The sequence below is a fragment of the Haliotis asinina genome, chromosome 1, assembly GCF_037392515.1.
Source record: "Haliotis asinina isolate JCU_RB_2024 chromosome 1, JCU_Hal_asi_v2, whole genome shotgun sequence".
Classification (NCBI taxonomy): domain Eukaryota; kingdom Metazoa; phylum Mollusca; class Gastropoda; order Lepetellida; family Haliotidae; genus Haliotis; species Haliotis asinina.
Genome location: NC_090280.1, coordinates 99,206,650 through 99,228,482, shown reverse-complemented (window position 1 = coordinate 99,228,482; position 21,833 = coordinate 99,206,650). Strand labels below are relative to the sequence as shown.

Below are 21,833 nucleotides of genomic sequence, written 5' to 3'. Positions count from 1 at the left end.
AGTCAGCAAGTCCTTGTCCCCCTGTTGTATATGTAGTCTGCACATTAGGCAGCAAGTCCTTGTCCCCCTGTTGTATATGTAGTCTGCACATTAGTCAGCAAGTCCTTGTCCCCCTGTTGTATATGTAGTCTGCACATTAGTCAGCAAGTCCTTGTCCCCCTGTTGTATATGTAGTCTGCACATCAGTCAGCAAGTCCTTGTCCCCATGTTGTATATGTAGTCTGCACATTAGTCAGCAAGTCCTTGTCTTCCTGTTGTATATGTAGTCTGCACATTAGTCAGCAAGTCCTTGTCTTCCTGTTGTATATGTAGTCTGCACATTAGTCAGCAAGTCCTTGTCCCCCTGTTGTATATGTAGTCTGCACATAAGTCAGCAAGTCCTTGTCCCCCTGTTGTATATGTAGTCTGCACATTAGTCAGCAAGTCCTTGTCCCCCTGTTGTATATGTAGTCTGCACATTAGTCAGCAAGTCCTTGTCCCCATGTTGTATATGTAGTCTGCACATTAGTCAGCAAGTCCTTGTCTTCCTGTTGTATATGTAGTCTGCACATTAGTCAGCAAGTTCTTGTCTTCCTGTTGTATATGTAGTCTGCACATTAGTCAGCAAGTCCTTGTCCCCCTGTTGTATATGTAGTCTGCACATTAGTCAGCAAGTCCTTGTCCCCCTGTTGTATATGTAGTCTGCACATCAGTCAGCAAGTCCTTGTCCCCCTGTTGCATATGTAGTCTGCACATTAGTCAGAAAGTCCTTGTCCCCCTGTTGTATATGTAGTCTGCACATTAGTCAGCAAGTCCTTGTCCCCCTGTTGTACATTGGAGTCTGCCCATTAGTCAGCCATGCTTGCTCCTCTGTTGTACATGGAGTCAGCCCATTAGTTCAGTTTAGTTTTGAACCCTGGAAAAGAGATATTTGGCTGTTTGAAAGGCTGGTACATTATTCATATGTGGCTGTTGAAATGATTGTTTGATAAGTGAAAGTGGAAATCTATTTTCAGTGTTATATTCTGTTTTCCACAGCTTCAAAACAAGCCTCAACAACCAAGTGTAGAACCAGCATACGCAAAGCCAAACAAAGGTACTGGACGTCAGGTGACCCCAACCAGCCCAATGAACCCAAGTATTCCCACACCAAACCAGTTGGAGACCATGCTTGGAGACCTGCAGTCTGACATGAACAAACAAGGGGTCAGCACCAAGACTAAGGGGGTGTGTGCTGCCTGCAACCAACCTGTTGTGGGCCAGGTGAGCTATTTTTACCATATCCCAACAGAGAGTGGATCCTTCCTCTTGTTATACCCCACAACAACAAAGTTGCGGGGGATATAGAAATGAGTTCGTACATCGAGAAAACATTGTACCATACATCCGTCTGTGCGTCCGCATACCTCCTCAACTATTTGTGATGGCTTAACCACACTTGGTACACATATCAAGCATGATCCCTAGATGTGCCTTTTTGTGGTTAGACCCACATAGGAATTTTATTTTTTGCGATTTCCATGGAAACATGACTTAGGCTGTGTCTATGAATGCCATCTAGTCCAGAGCAGATCTCCCAAGCTTTTGTTTTATCAAACTTGGTACACATGTTCACCATGTTCATCATTATGCCTAGATGTGTCTTTGGAGGGTTACACCAATGGCTGAATTTTATTTTTTGTGTTTCCATTACAAGAAGTTTGACATTGACTGAAATTGATGGTTGGACTCTTTTTGGTGGCAGATTCACTATTCTTCATCAAACTTATGGTGGTGCCTTTTGGTAGATTTGGATTTCTGAATGAAATAATTTTGCATTTCCATGGCAACAAGTTTGACCTCAACATAATTTGGTAGTAGTGCTCTTTCCCAGAGCAGAAGTGTAAAACCTTACGATAGTCTCCTTCCACTCTGACATATGCACACCAAATCATTGACATACTGTAATCATAATTGATAGACATATTCATGAAGACTGTTTTGCTGTTGCGGGGGAAATTGATGACTTTGTCTTCCTTTGGTTAAAGCATTCGCTTGTAATGCGGAAGACCTGGGTTCGGTTCCCCATGTGGGTACAGTGTTTGAAGCCCATTTCTGGTGTCTGCTGCTATGATAGTGCTGGAATATTGAAAAAGCGGCATAAAACTAAACTCACTCACTCACTCAAATATTTACAGGTCAGTGGCACAAATGTAGTTGAAATATTGCTGAATATAGTATTAATTAGCAAACCAGGCTTACAAAGAGAACCATTTCTCTCGTGTACATCTGATTATTCTATACTCTTGAAGGTGATGAAAAGCATAGTGATATAAAAGAATCATGAATTTAGTTGTATAAAGTGTTAACAGTTAATTGAAGTCTGGCTGCGGTGTCTGCAGTGAGGTGCAGGAATGAAGACACAGTGCCCAGATGTTGTTTGTGGTCATATATTGATGTTGTTTTGTATATGTGCAGGTGATCACAGCCCTGGGGAAGATCTGGCATCTCGAGCATTTCACCTGTAACCACTGTAATGAAACCCTCGGGACCAAGAACTTCTACGAGCGCGACAATCAGGCCTTTTGTGAGAGAGACTACCACGAACTGTTTGCACCACGATGTGGCTATTGCAATGGTCCCATTGTAGATGTAAGTATACTTACAGGCACACACAGGTGAAACCATTGTAGATATAAGTATACTCACGGACACACATAGGTGAAGCCACTGTAGATATAAGTATACTCTCACATTGGTGATGCCACTGTAGATGTAAGTATACTCGCAGACTCACACATAAGTGAAACCATTGTGGATGTAAGTATACCCACAGACTCACAAATAGGTGAAACCTCTGTAGATATAAGTATACTCTCACATTGGTGACGCCACTGTAGATGTAAGTATACTCGCAGACTCACACATAGGTGAAACCATTGTAGATGTAAGTATACCCACAGACTCACACATAGGTGAAACCACTGTAGATATAAGTATACTCTCACATTGGTGACGCCACTGTAGATGTAAGTATACTCGCAGACTCACACATACGTGAAACCATTGTAGATGTAAGTATACCCACAGACTCACAAATAGGTGAAACCACTGTAGATATAAGTATACTCTCACATTGGTGACGCCACTGTAGATGTAAGTATACTCGCAGACTCACACATACGTGAAACCATTGTAGATGTAAGTATACCCACAGACTCTCACATAGGTGAAACCACTGTGGATGTAAGTATACTTACACTCACACATAGGTGAAGATACTGTAGATGTAAGTATACTTACAGACTCACACATCAGTGAAACCACTGTAGATGTAAGTATACTTATAGACTCACACATCGGTGAAACCATTGTAGATGTAAGTGTACTCGCACATAGGTGAAACCACTGTGGATGTAAGTATACTCACAGACACACACAGGAGAAACCATTGTAGATGTAAGTATACTCACAGACTCACACAGGTGAAACCATTGTAGATGTAAGAATACCCACAGACTCACATAGGTGAAACCACTGTAGAGTAAGTATACCCACAGACTCACACACATGTTAAACCATTGTAGATGTCATGTATCTTCATATCCTTACACATATGAGACTGGTAAACCCTTCCTATATCTAATACAGATGTACATACATTTACTCCTAAAGAGTATTTTTGTTAGTCTGTTTCAGTAAGATTGGTTTGGATTACCTGACTTCTGGTATTAGGAAATAAAGAATAATGCTGTGAATAATTAGTTTCCATATTTCTGAGAAGACCAGGGCTAGAGGTTGTCTTCAGCAACCTATGCTTGTCATAAGACGTGACTAAAGGAACTAAGTAGTTCCTCGCTGGCTTGGTTCACACATGTAATGATATCCAAACTGCGTAGATTGATGCTCACTATGTTGATCACTGGATTGTCTGGTCCAGAATTTCTTCAGAGACCACCACCATATAGCCGGAATATTGCTGAGTGTAGCGTTTAACAGTAAACAAATCTGAGCAGTCACTTGGGATTACAGTTCTGCTGCCAGTGACAAAATGAGCTCCAGGTGTCTTCTCATCGGAACTAACAGTTAGAACTAACTTATTCTGTCAGATATGTTGTTACTGAACATTGTATGTCTACTTTGTTCCAGAAATGTATCACTGCTTTAAGTAAGACCTGGCATCCAGAGCATTTCTTCTGCACCAAGTGTGGCCGCCCATTTGGAGAAGAGGGATTCCATGAAAAGGACGGAAAAGCATATTGCAGGTATCTTGTTCCTGACCAGTATTGTAGATGGGTGTTGACCATGGGAAAGATTGTAGATTGATTTGATATTTTGACCATTTTGATATTTTGAAGGATTGTTAACGGTCATATTTGTTGACCATTAAATGATTGAAGATGGATCTGCTTGTTAGACATTAAGGGATTGTAGAATGTCTTTCATGTGGTTTTACATTCCATCATTGGTTTCTTTTATGATATTGAATGTTTTTTGTCCAGGGATGACTACTATGAGATGTTTGCTCCAAAGTGTGGCGGATGCTGCAACCCCATCATGGACAACTACATCACTGCACTGAACCGCCACTGGCATCCAGAGTGCTTCGTCTGCTGGGTAAGATCCTGTCACTTCATCTCTCTGTGTGACGTTATCTTTGAACTCCGTCACATGAATGCATTAAATCTTCAGTCACTGTGACACTAGTCTGTAAAAACCTATTACACCACTCACTTTAACCTCTTAGAGTGGTCCAGGTGTTCTGTGACTTCACACAGTATTTGCCAGTTGCCAATATCAATGCTCATGCTGTTGATCACTGGATTGTTTGGTCCAGATTCAGTTATTTAGAGACTGCCACCAGCTGGAATATTGCTGACTGTGGTGTAAAACTAAACTTATTCACTTATTCACTCACTCACTCACTCACTCACTGAAATTTTATCATTTGTCTGACTTACTACTTATGATTGATCAATTTCTATTGTAAGGATTTAGTTGTTTGGTGTTAAGAAATTTCCTCAACCATGGGTTCAAAGTTATTTGTGTCTTCCAGGATTGCCGAAGTGCGTTTGGAGGTGGCAGTTTCTTTGACCACGAGGGGCTGCCCTACTGCGAAACTCACTACCACGCAAAACGTGGCTCTCTCTGTGCCAGCTGTCAGAAGCCCATCACAGGAAGGTGCATCACAGCCATGTTTAAAAAGTTCCATCCTGAACACTTTGTGTGCGCCTTCTGTTTAAAGCAGCTGAACAAGGGGACATTCAAGGACCAGGGCGACAAGCCTTACTGTCATCCATGCTTTGTCAAGCTGTTTGGCTGAATCACCAGCCAGTGTTCAAACATGTCTTCCAAGACTGCCATGTGCCCTGACCAGCTTATCAGCTGACCACACACATGCTCATTGGCACACCACATGCAGCCACTTCTGCAGTTATTTGTATGCAGAGGAAATAACTTTCTTCACTATGCTTTTTCAGATACTGGAAATCTCTAAGATTCAAAATGATGTTATGGATTTGCTAGTGTGATAATTCCAAGTCAGAGGCAGCCAGATAAGGACCAGGAAGTAGCCACAACACTCTGGTCAACTTCATGTGACATCCTGTCAGTGGTTGCAGACACCGGGATATATATATATATATACCATACAAATATTCCTAGGTGTGGGATACAGGGGTACCAAGTTCTTGAATGAGACAGGAAATACACACAGGAATACAGAGCTACTGAGTACTTGAATGATAATGCAGGATCCAAGTACTGGATATTTATCCTTGCCACAGGTCCTGGCAGGCAGAGATACATGATATATACCATGATACTGAACAGAATGTCAGTAGACTACTTGACATTGACACAGGTTCTTGTCTAATGCAAGATGGATGCAGTAGGATCAGGAGTAACTCAACACAACTGTTCCAAGTGGGATTTAGTGAAGAACTGGACCAAGGACACATGGCAGGCAGAATACAAGATACAGATAAACTGGAAACATGATACAGATACAAAGATACAAAATACGATACTTATACACCTACCATCATTCCAAATTATACTGTATGTACAAAGATACAATGATTCAGGATATCATTCCCGAAACACTCACTTAAATTAAATGGATTCCTGTGCAGAGGTTTGATGAGATGATGCCTGAGTTCATCCTGACTGAATCTAAACTGTCTGAGCAATCCCAGCAGGTGTCCTCCACTTCAACAACTCACATCCCACGTCTCCAGGTGGACATATGTAGGTTATATTTTCCTACAAGTCAACAAGTACACCCTCCTCAATCACAAACAGTTGTGAGTGCAAGTCTTTGTTTCAATGTTTCATCTGGAATATCAATACCATCAACAACCTGCTTGACGGAAAGCTGTATACTTTGCTCATTAGGTCATATTTTCCACACCAAAAATGTCAGAGATACTTAGTATTTTCATGCGTTCAGTTCAAACAACTGACCATACCAGAAGTTATATGGACAAGGTCAGTGAGAAGTAAAAGATTATCAGACTAGGCAGATTTTGGACATATTTTTCATGCTTTCTCTAAGCCACATCACAGACGAAACTGTGGATTACCTTGACTGATGTGACCTTCAAGTTTGGTAGATGGATACACAGTACCAGTACCTATAAACCGGTCCCAGCAAACCTGTTCCAGCAAACCTGTTCCAGCAAGCCGATTCCAGTAAACTGGTTTTTAGTAAGCCAGTATGTGTGAACCAGTACCTGCCCAGCTTACCCTTGGTAACTTTGTTGCCTGCTGATTGACAGCCTGCAGTTGGTTGTCAGGAATACTGTATGTGTGTTTTTCTTTCTGTTACCTTACAACTTCCTATGGAAACAAACATCATATGCCTTATTTTACTATTTCTTAAGACACTTGACTTCCCAGTATCTTTCATCAGCTAGCAATAAGTTTGGCTTGCTGAGCCCTGTCAAAGGGAGACAATCCTTTTCTATCTGAGAGATGTTGTGCTCAAAGGGAGGCAACTCTGTTAACTCAAACAAGGGAGTCCTGAAAATGACTATCAGTCATTACTTCTGAAATCAAATTTTGTGCATATTGTGATTGTATTATAATCAACATTACAACTGGTAGCATTTATCAATGTTATATATGTTTCTGAGATACGACAGCCTGTTGCTTTCTCTAAACCTCTGACATTAATTTCTGAGGAGGATATATAGAATTTGTACATAAAACACACTTTTTGGGTGTTTGTTGACTCGGCACAGTTTTAACAGAGTTGGTTAATTGTGCATTGTGTAAAAAGAAAGGGATGTAACTCTTGCTTGGTATTTATATTGTGATATTTATGACTGCTTCTATGCAGATAGACGGACTGGCACAGATACTTCATTGGCCTCTCTTTATGCTCTACACTGATAGGCCACAGGGATTATTTGCACCAAACTATGGCTTTTGTAAACTACCTTATAACGAACGGATGAAAAATGAACTGTTTAGGGGTCTCTACCACTTGCTTAGTTTAGTTTTGTTGAAAAAGAAGTATGGACTATTGTTATAATGAACTGAAATTTATTGTCTGTTTGAGTTTTAAATTGGTTAGAATAGTAAAACTAAACCTGTTGTGTCTATTTTTGAGAATAGTAGATGTGAAACAAATTTCGCAAGTTAATGTGTTAAATAGTTTCTCTAATGCTGGAAATTGTTTCAGATGCTGACAAGTTTTGCTTTCTTGCATTGTACTTCCTATCTTTAATTCCACTTGCACCTGGGCTGGTGGGTGGAATAGTGGTTAAATCATTAGCTCATCACACCAAGGGCCCAGGTGTGATTCCACACATCTGCACCTTGCCTTCTGACTGTACTTGTTCTGCAGTGCTAAAGTGCCAAATCCCAGTCCACTGGAACCAGCACCATTCACCCATTTCGTGTCAGCACACACTCTATCTTATTCTTCATGTGATAAGAAGGTGCTATAATTTATTAGTAAGTAATCCTCACCTCCTTCACCCACCCCCTCTAAATAACAATAAACAAGAAAGAGAAATGCTATTTTAGATAATTTAAACAATTTGTCAACTGGATTTGTACAAATATGAATCCCTACATATATTCTTCATTATCTGTATCGCCAGGTTGGTCAGATAGCCAGGTCTTTAAGATGTTCTCTTCCTAAGGCCTTGTTCCATTCTCCACATTGGCATAATGTTGGAAACTCATTTCTGGTGTCCCCAGATACTATATTGGTGTATAATGCTGAAAATGACGTAACACCATGCTCGCTCTATTTGCACAGTGCTGTCACAAATAATTGGACTGGCTTGATCCAGGTCCTTGTAATGTTATCTGCAGAAATATTGACTACACAGGCGATAAAGAATTTTTGTTCATATGACTGCATATTGCACTTTAGTCACGCCGGGGAATTGCCTATCTCTGTTCTTTAGTGAATGAATGAATTGTTCCTGCCTTTATTTTCAAACACTTTGATCTCTTAACAATAGTGAAGTATTGCATGCATAATGTCAGCGATTGAAGTCATTTGTTCAGAGTTTGAATGTTATTTCAGGCTTGTATGTGTTTTTACTTTCATTGATATGTCCAATTTTATATCTTTTATGATAAATATTGAGCTTTTATATATGATTGCTGAAGTGCTTTTTGTAACCATGGTAATATTTGTTTTTCTGGGACAATATGGTTTTGTGATAGACCACTGAAAACTTGCCTTACTGACATCTCGTTTGTTAAATGATGATAACAGCATACAGGCCAGTCCATGTGGAACATACACACATATAATGACCGTTCTCTGTACAGATGATTCTTGGGCCTGTCACTATTACAATAGTATTGCAATAATGTTAAACCAGCTTTAAGGCTTGATTGTTGTATTAAATCAGTTTTATAGAAATGAATGTATTGCAGTTGCTTATTTCACAAGGGGAAGTAAATCTCACCTGCAGTTAACATGTGATTGTGAAAAGTGAGTGTTTTGACACTCTGTTCATGTTATATTTATTACTAATTATTTTACTTATAAATCAACAGAATAGTTGTAGTTAGGTACAACGAAGAATGTGATACTATCTTACTGAATGAGATGACTTATGACTTTTAGCAGATGTAAGGTAGGATTTTCCCCATACAGCAGACTGCTCCAAGTCAATTTCAGTTGTGGAAGAACAGTGTGTTAATTGATTCTGGGGTTGTTTTGGTGTCAGTTCATACAGACAACTCTCCTATTGAAGCTGGTAGCCATGGCTAGTACAATAGAATAGGAATGTGATGCTTGAAGTATTGAACTATGAATCATCATGAAGGATTATTGTTACAACACAGGTAGCCCTAATGCAGTAAAGCTGCCACAGGTGTTTGGAGTCTTTGGAATGTACCGATTCTTGGTCTCTGTTGAAAGGCAGTCATTTGCTTTTCTTTTGGTGTTATCTTATTCATAGGACTACTATTTCCTGAACAAGTTCTGATTTTTTTTGTGATGAATATCAAATAACATTTCACCATAAAACTAACTTTTCACATTTAATGAGTCGTATGAAACATCAAACTGTATGCATATACATACGTAATAAGATATTTTACATAGTCAAGAGAAAACCTTGAGGTAATCAATTGAAGCTTGCATCTGCTTCATGATTTGTGGTGTACTGGGGTTAATTATGGTGGAATAAATACAAGAGGCTATACAACAGCTTGTGCTACAAAAGCTTCTCCGTCAATATTGTTTGTCACATTACCTTGATCTCAAGAGGTAATATATTTCTACATTGATCAGGCCTTGGGATGGAATGTTTGCGCAGTGAAACATGGTTTTCCACATACAGTTGCCAGCTTATCATTAGCAGATATCCTTCTATGACTAGTTTTGTAGTAGTTACACATTTTATATTCTTGGGGAATGTTGGAGAGAAATCTTGACAGAAATTACATTGTTGGCAATTAACATATGCTGTTTGTATAGGTAAGAATCAAGATTGCCTTATTGGATGAAGTTTTCTAATGAGCAGGGTTTTGCTTATTGGATGAAGTTTTCTACTGAGCAGGGTTTTGTAAAAACCCAGATAGAAATGAAAAAAAACTTTCACAGAGACCATGAATTAAGCTTCAGAGCATAGTTGTGTTTATGTATTTGAAGTTAACTTATTTAACTAGTCATTTTTTTTTTGCTACAATTTTCAAGAAAGTTATGTAGCTTTCTGCAGATATTGCCCAAGCAGATCTATTGTAGAATGTTGTCACGAATATGAGATCTGTTGTATGATGATACCATGAATATTCATGAGGTTATCGTGCTATGCAGGGACATGGGAATGATAACAATTCACATATGTTTCACGAATCTAAGTTTCGGGATACTGTGCCCCAATATATATTGGACTATTTGTGTCTGTAACTTCACAGTAAGTGCCTTGACTTGAGTGACTGGGTGTCATCAAGTAGTGCCTGCATAGAACACCCATGCAACGTGGAGCTAATGTTGGCCTCTTGTCTAGGACTTGAGTGACGGAATAGAACACCCTTGGAGCATGGAGTTCTTGCTGGTGCCTCTTGTCTGGGACTTAGGTGACTGAATAGAACACCATTGCAACATGGAATTCTTGTTGGTGCCTCTGGTCTGGGACTTGAGTGACTGTATAGAACACCCTTGCAACATGGGGCTCCTGTTGTCTGGGACTGGAGTGGAGAATTTCACAGTTGTCATTTGGTAAATGTCATGCACACCCTTATAATAAATGATTTATCAATACTGACAGCCTGTTGTTTTCTGTTGAAGGGACCTCTTTGTGTTGTTATTATGTGAGCAGTATATCCAGGTGGTGTTTGTGTGTTCTGTAGAGGTGAACCTCATGCCTTCAGCACCAGCTGGTCGTTTGTAAGTCAATCTCCAGTCTGAGTGAGTGAGCCAGTGAGTTGGGATTTAGGCAGCAGCGTACAGTGGGAGATACAATATGTAGACCACACTCATTGTACCCTGGTCTGTCTCTGAACCACATTATATTCCCTAATGCCTAGCCTTCCCAGCAATGCTAAAGCCCTAGATAAAGCAAGTCTAGATTAAATATATCAGGGACTAAGCATTAGTCTAACTCTAACTCTGAGGAATCAAACTGGGACTTCAGCCTAACAAACCACTAGGCTATCCCACCGCCCCTACTCTCTAGTCTGAGTCAGGTTTAGCAAGTGATGAAATGAATCACATCACCCATATATTCATACGTCCCAGGACGTTTACAAATATAGGCACTCGGGCTGGTCATCCATGATAGGTTGGTTGTTAGTTTGGCATGTCTGCGTGTTAGGCAGGATGTTTGTGATCACAGACAGGTGATGTATGAGGATTGGTTGGTTCGTTCGTCATCAAAAGCTGCACTCTGCAATATTCCAGCAAACTGCGGTATTCTGTAAAAAACAGAATCCGGATCAGGGTGTATGAAACCCGCCATGATACAATGTAAATTATATTAGGTGAGTGGTAAAATATGTTAAATAAATTAGGGAAGGTGGATGTCCGGTCGATGTGTGAGGGTCGTAAGACTCCTCCAACCCCTGCCTGCTAATACCCACCAGTTCCTTATACCTAAAAGCGGTCAAACCCTTTCCACTCCTACCAAATATCGACATTATATTTGCAGTCGATTGTGCAATTACGACTGTATTATGGCCATTTGTATAGCACTAATGTAACCATGCAATGTGTTCGTGAAAATGCGAGTATCCAGCCCACTTGTAAACAGATACAAAGGCTAGTCATTTGCTGACTTTAAAAATACGCTACACACAAACATATGGTACAATGAAAAAAATATCACAATAACCCAATGTTGTAAATTTATTTCACATTAGGAAATGTCTACCATAAAACATATAAAAAGATTTTCTGAGGTTTTGAATGTTATAACGTGATCAGTGAAGTTTTGGACGAGTTATTTGACTCTGTTTCCAGCAGCGATCATGCTCGGTTGTACGTCCAAAGTTATAAAACATCTATAAAATACTTTAAAATGCGCAGGTATATTTTTCCTTAAGTAGAAAGGCCGTAAACCTTAAAAGGAAAAAAATACACAAGCGAGACTAACAACTGTCGCCAGGAAACCAGTATAAAACTTCACATCATAATCGACTTCTGTATTCAACATGTATAATATACAATAGTAACAATAGTAATAATATACGAACGGAAAAAGTATATGTTCATAACCAAATTGCATAAAATAACACAAAGACACTCTGAAATGTTTAGGATTACAACTACATCAACAATGTAACGAATTTCGTCTAATTTTATTATTTTCTGAAAAGTTTGGCCCTTTTGACCTAAGCCTAAGGCCCTTTGGTTTTTCGGCTTTTAGTACTTTTGCCCTTTTGACTTCAGCTGTTCTGTGTGATTTTTGATTGGAAGCGTTTAAACGCTCTTCAATCAAATTCCTTTCTTCAGCGATTACCAGCAAACCACACTCATTCCGAACCTGGTGATTGCAGGTTAGAATACCAGCCTGTCCTTAATTGTCATGACTACGGTACAAATAGCTGGACGGTCTTTGTTCTTGTAATCACTGGATTGTCTGACCCAGAATATTTACAGGTCGTCGTTAGTTGGCTGCTCACTCGGCTCAACTGTAAGTGACTATATCTTCCCGAGGAGCATGTAATACCCAAAGGAAGGACTGATAACGCTATTTACTGTCTGTGGGGAGTAGGGCTTTTCAGTCATCACGTGTATTTGGGCGTTTGTTGAGACAGCCACAGACAACAGAGGGATAAACAATACTCCCAACTCACTCTCAAACGCACACTCCGTGGAGATCCAACAGATCCCAATGGGTCAATATCGTTAGCATCTCAGAGGCCACATATGTAATATACTGAGTCCAAAAAGAAACTTCACAAGATGTATTTTTTAAAAAATATTGAATATTTTTTTTCTCTGATGATACATCTGTGTATCCGAAATGGGATTCCTATCTTTCGACTCTAGACAAACCCATCTATTCGTCGTGCAAATGACGTTAGTGCCAAATCAGGTTTTGCACGTGATCTTCGCATCGAAGTTTTCTTCATTTGCACGTGTTTGCATAGGCCACTAGAATTGAAAAAAAACCCATTTTAAACCACAGTCCTAACGGTACTTTAAATGCCACGATTGTTAAATGTGCAACGTGAACGTGCCGTTGGCCTGTTGCAAGTGAGAAGATCAGTTATTGACGTCGCAAGAGCAATGGGATGCAGCCGTCGTATTGTGTATGACTTGCGAGGTCGTCTACAACAAACTGACACCACTTCTGATCGCCCAAGGTCGGGTTGTCCACGTGTGACGTCACGAGCAGAAGACCGTCAAATCGTCCTACGTCACCTACGTGACAGATTTCTGCCGGCTACACGAACCAGGGCTGAGATGTTTAGAGGTCGACTGTCCTCACAGACCATTCGAAATCGGTTGCTGGCTGCCAATCTCCATTCTCGACTTCCATATCGTGGGCCAATATTGATGCCGTTTCATCAATGTCAACGTCTGTTGTGGGCCCAACGTCACCTCCGATGGACCCAGAGAGATTGGAATAGAATCATCTTTAGCGATGAATCCAGGTTTACCCTCGGATTCGCGGACGACAAGCACAGAGTCTGGAGACGACGTCGTGAACGGCACGCCCAACATTGTGTACAGGAAGTCGACAGATTCGGGGGCGGAAGTTGTATGTTGTGGGGTGCTTTCTGTGGGAACAACCGTTCCCGACTTCTGGTCATCCGTGGAAACCTCACAGCTACTGCTTACTGCGACCACTCGTTCCTTTCATGGCGGCTCATGGCCCAGGACTACAGTTCCAGCATGATAATACCGCGATGTTGACACGAAATTTCCTTCAAAACGCTGGAATCAATGTCATGGACTGGCCATAGGGGTCCCCTGACCTTAATCCAGTACAGCATGTTTGGGATGCACATGGGAGAAGGCTTCGTGGTCTTAGGAACCAACCTCAGAATTTGCAGGAATTTATCTCTGCCTTGCAAGAGCAATGGCGCAGAATCCCCAACCACGTGTTCACAAGCATCAGGCAGTCGATGAGGAGACAGTGTTTGGCAGTGGTGAATGCGCTCGAGCGGCCATACACAATATTGAACTGAGAAATTTCGAATTTTTATTCTTGTGACTTGACATTCTGTATACCCATTTTTTGGAACGGCGGTGTAGCCTAATGGGACTGATTGGGGCACTGTTAGTGTATCGAGTACATCACACAGATCTCATCAATGAAATAGTAACAATTTAACCATCTTACCATCTCTTGTTCTTTTATAGTGCCCTGAAGGAAGAATGTGACGTTTCTTTTTTGACTCAGTATATTTGTGATCACACGTATTAAATTGAAATTCAAGTACATTTGTGTGTTGAATCCCATCCACACTCACCAGTAAAGCAACAAATCACCAGCACACAGTCAGCGATCTAACCCACTGAGTCACCGCTGCTTCTTTAGAAATCTGGCAAACTGGTAGTCAAGATCATGTACTTTGTGAACCCCTCCGACTAGAAGCATTTGTCTACTTTCTAAAAGAATTGTGTACTCAGAAGAAGGATCAAATGATGGCGCCAACTATCGTATCGAATACACCACCTAAATAGCACGGCGTTCAGTTTACTAACTCCATGTCTTTTGTGTACACAGCTGGCAAAAGTAGATTCGACTCGTATTTGCACATACGGTGTATGATTGTGCATGCTCATTTGTTTATGGATAAATATTGTATTGATTTGTGTGTGTGTGTGTATGTTTATTTTTTAGATATTTTTTAAAACACTGCGGTGTTGGTAACTACCAGAGAACCATCCCATGGCGTCCTGTGTCTTCCACTTGAACAGGGCGTTCCAAACGTGGGTTGACGAAATCATATTGTTGAACCCAGTATCAACCACTTGATTGTCTGGTCCGGACACAATTGTTTAAACAGACCGCCGTTAAATGATGGAATATCACCGAGAGAGATGTTAAACGAGACAAACAAAATATGCAATACTCTTAAACACCTATAAACATATTAAACAATCGTTTAGGTGTTTCAGCACACAATCTACGTCTGCGAAAGCATAGTTTTGTTTACTATATCGACCGCACAGAGTCAGTTCAAATGTTACAATTGATTGCATTTAAGCTTTTGTTTGACAAAGGCTGAACATATATGATGGCAAGGGTTTGCGGTTCAATGCAATAACTCAGTTTGTACTCTTTATGCGATGTTTCATAGCATTCCTCCGATGAAAGAACATGAATTCGCTCTGACTCTTCATATAACGAAGGAAGTGTTGTTATCCATAAACACGTGGCATGTATTCATGTTTGTCCAACTTCTGGGTGTTTTTTCAAGAACTCTGTGCAGAACTCATTTACGAAATGTAAATTTGCGTCACAAGAATTAAGTTGTCCGAGTCGTTATGTTCAGTGCCTTAGATTTGGTACCTCCCTATTTGACAGAAGAGTACAAGAGACACGTTCATTCTGACACTGTATACAGAAGTGCAGTGTTGGGTAGACGTCACAACATGCAGACAGGCCATAGTGGGTTCGACTGCTCAATGCGTCGTTCGACTGCTCAGTGCGTGGTTCGACTGCTCAGTGAGTGGTTCGACTGCTCAGTGCGTGGTTCGACTGTCCAGTGCGTGGTTCGACTGCTCAGTGCTTCCCGGGAGAAGTCCTATTTGCTGTCTGGGGTGCGTGTGAAATTTCACCCAAGTGGTCACTTCCTTGACATGCATAAATCCGGGCTTTGCTCACATCAGTGAGTGAGTGAGTTTAGCTTCATGCCGCACTCAGCAATATTCACGTTATATGGCGGCTGCTGTATTACTCTGCACATATTCGTGTCTGGACCAGACAATCCAGTGAGCATCCATCCACGCAACCGCCATGCGAAGACATGCACCAACCAAGTTAACGAGTCTGACCGTCCCGTTAGTCGCCTATTATGACAAGCATGAGTTGCTGAAAGCCATTATTCTAACCCGAACCTTCACGGGTCTTCCTCGCCTGAAACTGGCACGGCGTACTGTGCTAAGAACTTAGGTTCTATTCAAAGCGGTTTGATCCCTACTCCCTCCCTCACTTCAGCTGATTTGAAAAGAGGAAACTTGTGAAGTTTTTTGTGACACCTGTAAACCGTGCCCTTGTATACATTATCACGGATAAAACCACCATTTTCAGATTCTTCGATACTGGTCTAGAGTTTACCAGATGACGCGTGGATGCAATTTGAACATTTCTTTTTAGTTTATATGATCACTTGACCAATCTTCAAATCCACAACCACGTGTCAACAACACACCATCTCACTCATTCAACACATCACACTCGCTCATCAACGGATCTAACTCTCTCACCCAAGACATGTCACTCTCTCATCACATCTCACTCACTCAACAAATCTCACTCTCACTCAACACATGTCACTTACTCAACACATCTCACTCACTCAACAAATCTCACCCACTCACTCAACAAATCTCACTCTCACTCAAAACATCTCACTCAACACATCTCACTCACTCAACATATCTCACGAACTCATCACATTTCACTCATGAACACATCCCACTCACTCAACACATCTCACTCACTCTTCAACACATCTAACTCTCTCACCCAAGTCATCTCACTCTCTCATCACATCTCACTCACTCAACAAATCTCACTCACGCAACACATCTCACTCTCTCACCCAGGGGATCACACTCACTCATCATATCTCACTCACTCACACAGCACACCTCTCTCACTCAGTCAACACGCCTTACTAACTCATCATATCTGACTCACTCATGAACACATCTCACTCACGCAACACATCTCACTCACTCATCATATCTCACGAACTCAACACATCACACGAACTCATGAACACATCCCACTTACTCAACACATCTCGCTCACTCAACAAATCTCTCCCACCCATTCACCACACCTAACTCTCCCACCCAAGAGATCTCATCCACTCACCACATCTAACTCTCTCACCCAAGGGATCTCACCCACTCACCACATCTAACTCTCTCACCCAAGATATCTCACTTATCACATCTCATTCACTTACTCGTACAACACATCTCTCTCACTAAGTCAACACACCTCACTCACTCTGCACGTCTCACACTTGATTATTTACAGCCCGCTGCCACATAGCTGGAATATTGCTGAGTACGGTGTAAAACTAAACTCACTCACCTTGCCTATCCCTCGCTCACCAACATCACCAGGAAAGGAGTGGGTGTAAGGAGAGTCTCCGATTATGTGTAATTTTCATACGACCGAATCGTTTTGATTTTGAACTACGTTCATAGACTCGATTCATTTAGGGCTTTAACACTTCAGAAGGGCTAGGCACATGGGGGTATAATTCGAATTAGGGACTGTGAGATACACAATGCGTCTGTGTATATGTCTCTCTCAAGCCCCCTCTCTCTCTCCGCCTCTCTTTATTACTGTCTCTGTCTCCCTCTCCGTCTCTCTTTGTCTCTCTCTGCCCCTGTCTCTCTGTCTAGCTCTCTCTAGTTCTCTTAGTCTCTTTCTTTCTCTGCCTCTCCCTCCCTTCCTTTCTCTCTCTCTCACTCCACACCCAGTGACTGTCGATCTTCGATCTTCGACGGTACACATACATGCACTAAGACAACGTCCTAACAGTCAAATATAAGGTACAATAAAAACGCTAAACGCATGGTTCAGTCACTCATGAGTAATACTGATGTACATATAGATTTCCTGTAATTTCCCTTTTACAGACAGTGCTTCATGCTTTATTTCCAAATTATAGATTTCAAAATCAATTGTCCTTAATTGAAACCAACAGCTGCAATCAAACGGTCTTTGCCAGTAAACACTGATAACAAGTCAGTTTCATATTATGTACGAAATGAAAAAAAAGCAACGTAATAGGATCTATTCCATGGTGATCTGACAGCTGGTGAATGCCCATGTCAGGTGATTTATATGTTGAACACAACTTGAGGGAGTTGTTTTTGTTTTGCGCTGCACACAGCAATATTCCATCTATATAGCGGCGGTCTGTGAATAATCAAGTCTGGGCCAGACAATCCAGTGATCAACAGCATGGCCATCGATTACGCAAATGGGATTGGTTTATGTGTCAATCAAGTCAGCGAACTTGGCCCACCGATCCCGTTAGTCGCATTTTACAACAAGCATGGGTTTGAAGGGATTTCCATGGAAGTAGACAGAAATATTGGAATGGGAATTAAACCGTTCATGTTCATTCCGGCGAAATTTTGAACGTCATTTGCACTGGTGAGTGAGTGAGTTTAGTTTTACGCCGCACTCAGCGATGTTCCAGCTGTATGGCGGCGGTCTGGAAATAATCGAGTTTGGACCAGACAATCCAGTGATCAACATGAGTATCGATCTGCGCAATTGGGGACCGATGACATGTGTCGACCAAGTGAGCGAGCCAGACCACCCGATCATTTTAGTCGCCTCTTACGACAAATACAGTCGCTTTTTATGGCAAGAATGGGTTCTGAAGGCGGGTTTGCACTGGTAATGATGTATGTCGATGTTAGCTATTCCCAGGAATCATCTTGAACTCCTATGACTAAATCTCAGTTTGCTTGCAATGTTGATTACGGAAGTATCAATACGTGGTTTTGGATTTCGTCTTGATGTCCCCCAAATATAATGACATAAAATAACCTATTCATTTGATCATCTGTGTAGTTCACGATACACAGAGTAAGCCAAAGTATTTGCGTGTTTCCTGACACTGTCTCTCACTGGTTTGGCTGATGCTTACAAAATCACTGATTTGTCTGGTGCTTACATTATCACTCACTGATTTGGCTGGTGCTTACATCATCACTCACTGATTTGGCTGGTGCTTACATCATCACTCACTGATTTGGCTGGTGCTTACATTATCACTCACTGATTTGGCTGGTGCTTACATTATCACTCACTTATTTATCTGGTCCTTGCACTGTCACTCATATTTTTGGTTGGTGCTTACATTATCACTCACTGATTTGGCTGGTGCTTACACTATCACTCACTGATTTGGCTGGTGTTTAAACTGTCACTCACTGGTTTTTCTGGTGCGTACTCTGTCACCCAATGTTATGTCTGACCCGTGAATATCCGAGGTAGCGTTGTAGAATTAGCCTTCAGCAACCCATGCTTGCCATAAAAAGGCAACTATGCTTGTCGTAAGAGGCCTGTAGTGGGATCGGGTGGTCTGGCTCGCTGACTTGGTCGACACATGTCATTGGTTCCTAACTGAGTAGTTCATGCAGTTCATCAGTGTATTGCCTGGTCCAGACTCGATAATTTCCAGACCGCCGCCATACGGCTGGAATATTGTTTAGTGCAACGTAAAACTACAATCACCCACTCCCTCAGTGTTATGTCTGGTGCTTACACTGTCACTCGCTGACTTGCCTGGTGCTTACACTGTCATTTACTGACTTGTCTGGTGCTTACACTGTCACTCGCTGACTTGTTTGGTGCTTACACTGTCACTCGCTGACTTGCCTGGTGCTTACATTGTCACTCACAGGTTTGTCTAGAGCTTACTCTGTCACTCACTGATTCGGCTTCGGCTTACTCTTTCACTCACTGGTTTGATGTTGATGTCCTGGCTGTTATTTTCAACCGTGAAGTAGCGTGAATATTGTTGGGAAATCATAACCAAGAAGAAAAACCAAACATTGGTTTGTGTTGTACTCAAACTATCATTCACTGGTTTGTCTGTTGCCAATCGAGGACCTTTAACAGTTTGGGGCGTCGGGGTGCCATAGTAGTTAAAGCGTTTGCCCATCACGCTGGAGACCCGTGTTCGAATCCCCACATGGGTAGAATGTGTGAAGCCCATTTCAGGTGTCCCCTGTCGTGACATTGTTGGAATAACGGTAAAAGCGGCGTAAAGTTAACACTGTTCACAATGATAATACCTTCGGCGTCAAACCCTACCCCTCAGGTTTTGCTGTTGCCGTTGAGGTCAAATGTAGATGTACTTCTCACGCTCCCTATCGGTTTCAGTATCCAGCACTAATACTACACACGTTTCAGTACTCAGTATTAACATCACGAATATCGAATTGCAAAGATCCTTACGAAGGATAGAGCGACATGTGTCTACAGAAACACATCAAATACCTTGAATCTGGCGTAAATCTCATTAGAACGAGTTCTAATGAGCCTACATGTCTGAGGTGACCTTGAATCTTCGCCAGCCTGTCATTTCTGGAAGTCCAAAAGAAATGCCTCTGTCATGAGTGAGTGAGTGAACATCCCGAGCAACATCCTGACACGGGGCCCTGGAAATGGACTTCACACATTGAACCCATGTGTGCAGTAGAACATTGGTCTTCGGAGTGACGGGCGAACACTTTAACCACTTGGCTACCCCTGCACTCATCTCGGTGGAGATTCTGTCAGATGTGTTTCTACTAATGCTCAATTTCGATACAGATATCTTGCCTTGATATTCCCAGTACCAAATAAGTATCGAGTTAAAACAAAACAACCTGAGTACAAGTATTTTTTCTCTGCCATTACATGAAACATTTTGGGGAGTAAACTAAAACTATTAAAACAATAAGGTGATTTTGTCACTGTCTACATGACAGATAGACAGACGTGGGTCCATGAAGTAGTTTCTACACATTATGGCAGTAGTGGGTGTATCAAGCCATTCCTGATGGGCTTTGGGTACAAAGTATTATCCTAAAAAAATACTTACAAATACTTTTTTGACATTATTGCTGACCTGCTGAGACAGTGGTATGCATGGAAGTATCAGTTGCCTTTGATTTCATCCATTTGAATAGGGGCCATAAGTAAAATACCAAACTAAACTGACGTAAAAAGAAGCTTTACACCTGTAATTTCAAAAATATTTTGTAAACCCATAATGTAAACTTGAAATCTGTGATCAGTATGATATTTCAAACACACTTGTGAATCATGAACGCAAACACACCAACGTCACTGTTTCTTTGTTTGTTCGTTTTTTGTTGCTTTTGATGGATGTTTCTCGGAATTCATGTTTATTGGTGACTGCAAGCGCGATTCATGCACTAACGATATAAAAGGTGATCCACAAGATAAAGTGACATTATTGCAACGAAAAGCACACAAAATATGCCAAGGCTAACAGCAGAAGAACGAGAGACAGCTGTCGCAATGTCCCGCATGGGAGCAAACAACAACTATGTTTCCAGTACACTTGGTTGCAGGCGACAAACCATCATCATCCTTTTCATTCGTTTCCAGCGGACTAGTCAGACCATCCCAGGAGTGGGAGACCAGGGGTCACAACACCCTAAGAAGACCGCCATATCAGGGTACTCCATCTCCGAAACAGGTTCCTGACAATGACGACAACGGCAACAACGGCAACAACGATACTCGGGCACCATATCCATAGGAACACCGTCATGAGACGACCGCGTGCTGCAGGAATCAGGGCCTATGAAGTGCCTGCATGGACTGCACGTGCAGTGACAAGTAAACATGTATTTCAAAAAACATCCATCGAATGGAACCAAAACCACTAATGATTCATATGTTGGGCGTTTGAAATATCACACTAACCACAGATTTCAAGTTTACTTTATGGGTTTTCAGAATATTTTCGAAATTACATGTGTAACGTTTCATTTGCACGTCAGTTTATACAAGCTGAAGGCAATATTCATTTGAGTTCATAATAGCCAAATGACAAAAATATTCGAGCAGGTGAGCGAGTGAGTATGTCACTCAGCAATATTCCAGCAATATCACAGCGGGGGATACGAGCAATGTGCTTAAACATTGTAATCATTCGGGGAATCGATCCTGAGTCTTTGGTGGGACAAGCGAATGCTTTAACTGCAAGGCTATTCCTGA

The 21,833-nt window shown here is 41.4% G+C and overlaps 1 protein-coding gene across 2 annotated transcripts in view; it reads left to right on the top strand.

Moving 5' to 3' along the window:
- LOC137256362 (leupaxin-like) overlaps nucleotides 1-21,833 on the top strand; it is a 298,728-nt gene that overhangs the window by 64,724 nt on the left and 212,171 nt on the right. Inside the window, exons 6-10 of one of the 2 annotated variants that reach the window (XM_067794169.1) lie at nucleotides 1,018-1,242; nucleotides 2,437-2,610; nucleotides 4,108-4,223; nucleotides 4,461-4,575; nucleotides 5,015-10,700. In XM_067794169.1, the coding sequence (XP_067650270.1) occupies nucleotides 1,018-1,242; nucleotides 2,437-2,610; nucleotides 4,108-4,223; nucleotides 4,461-4,575; nucleotides 5,015-5,281 (897 nt within the window). In that variant the 3' untranslated portion in view covers nucleotides 5,282-10,700. Of the gene's footprint in view, nucleotides 1-1,017; nucleotides 1,243-2,436; nucleotides 2,611-4,107; nucleotides 4,224-4,460; nucleotides 4,576-5,014; nucleotides 10,701-21,833 lie in introns of those variants that run through there. The other variant, XM_067794158.1, reaches the window with a different exon arrangement.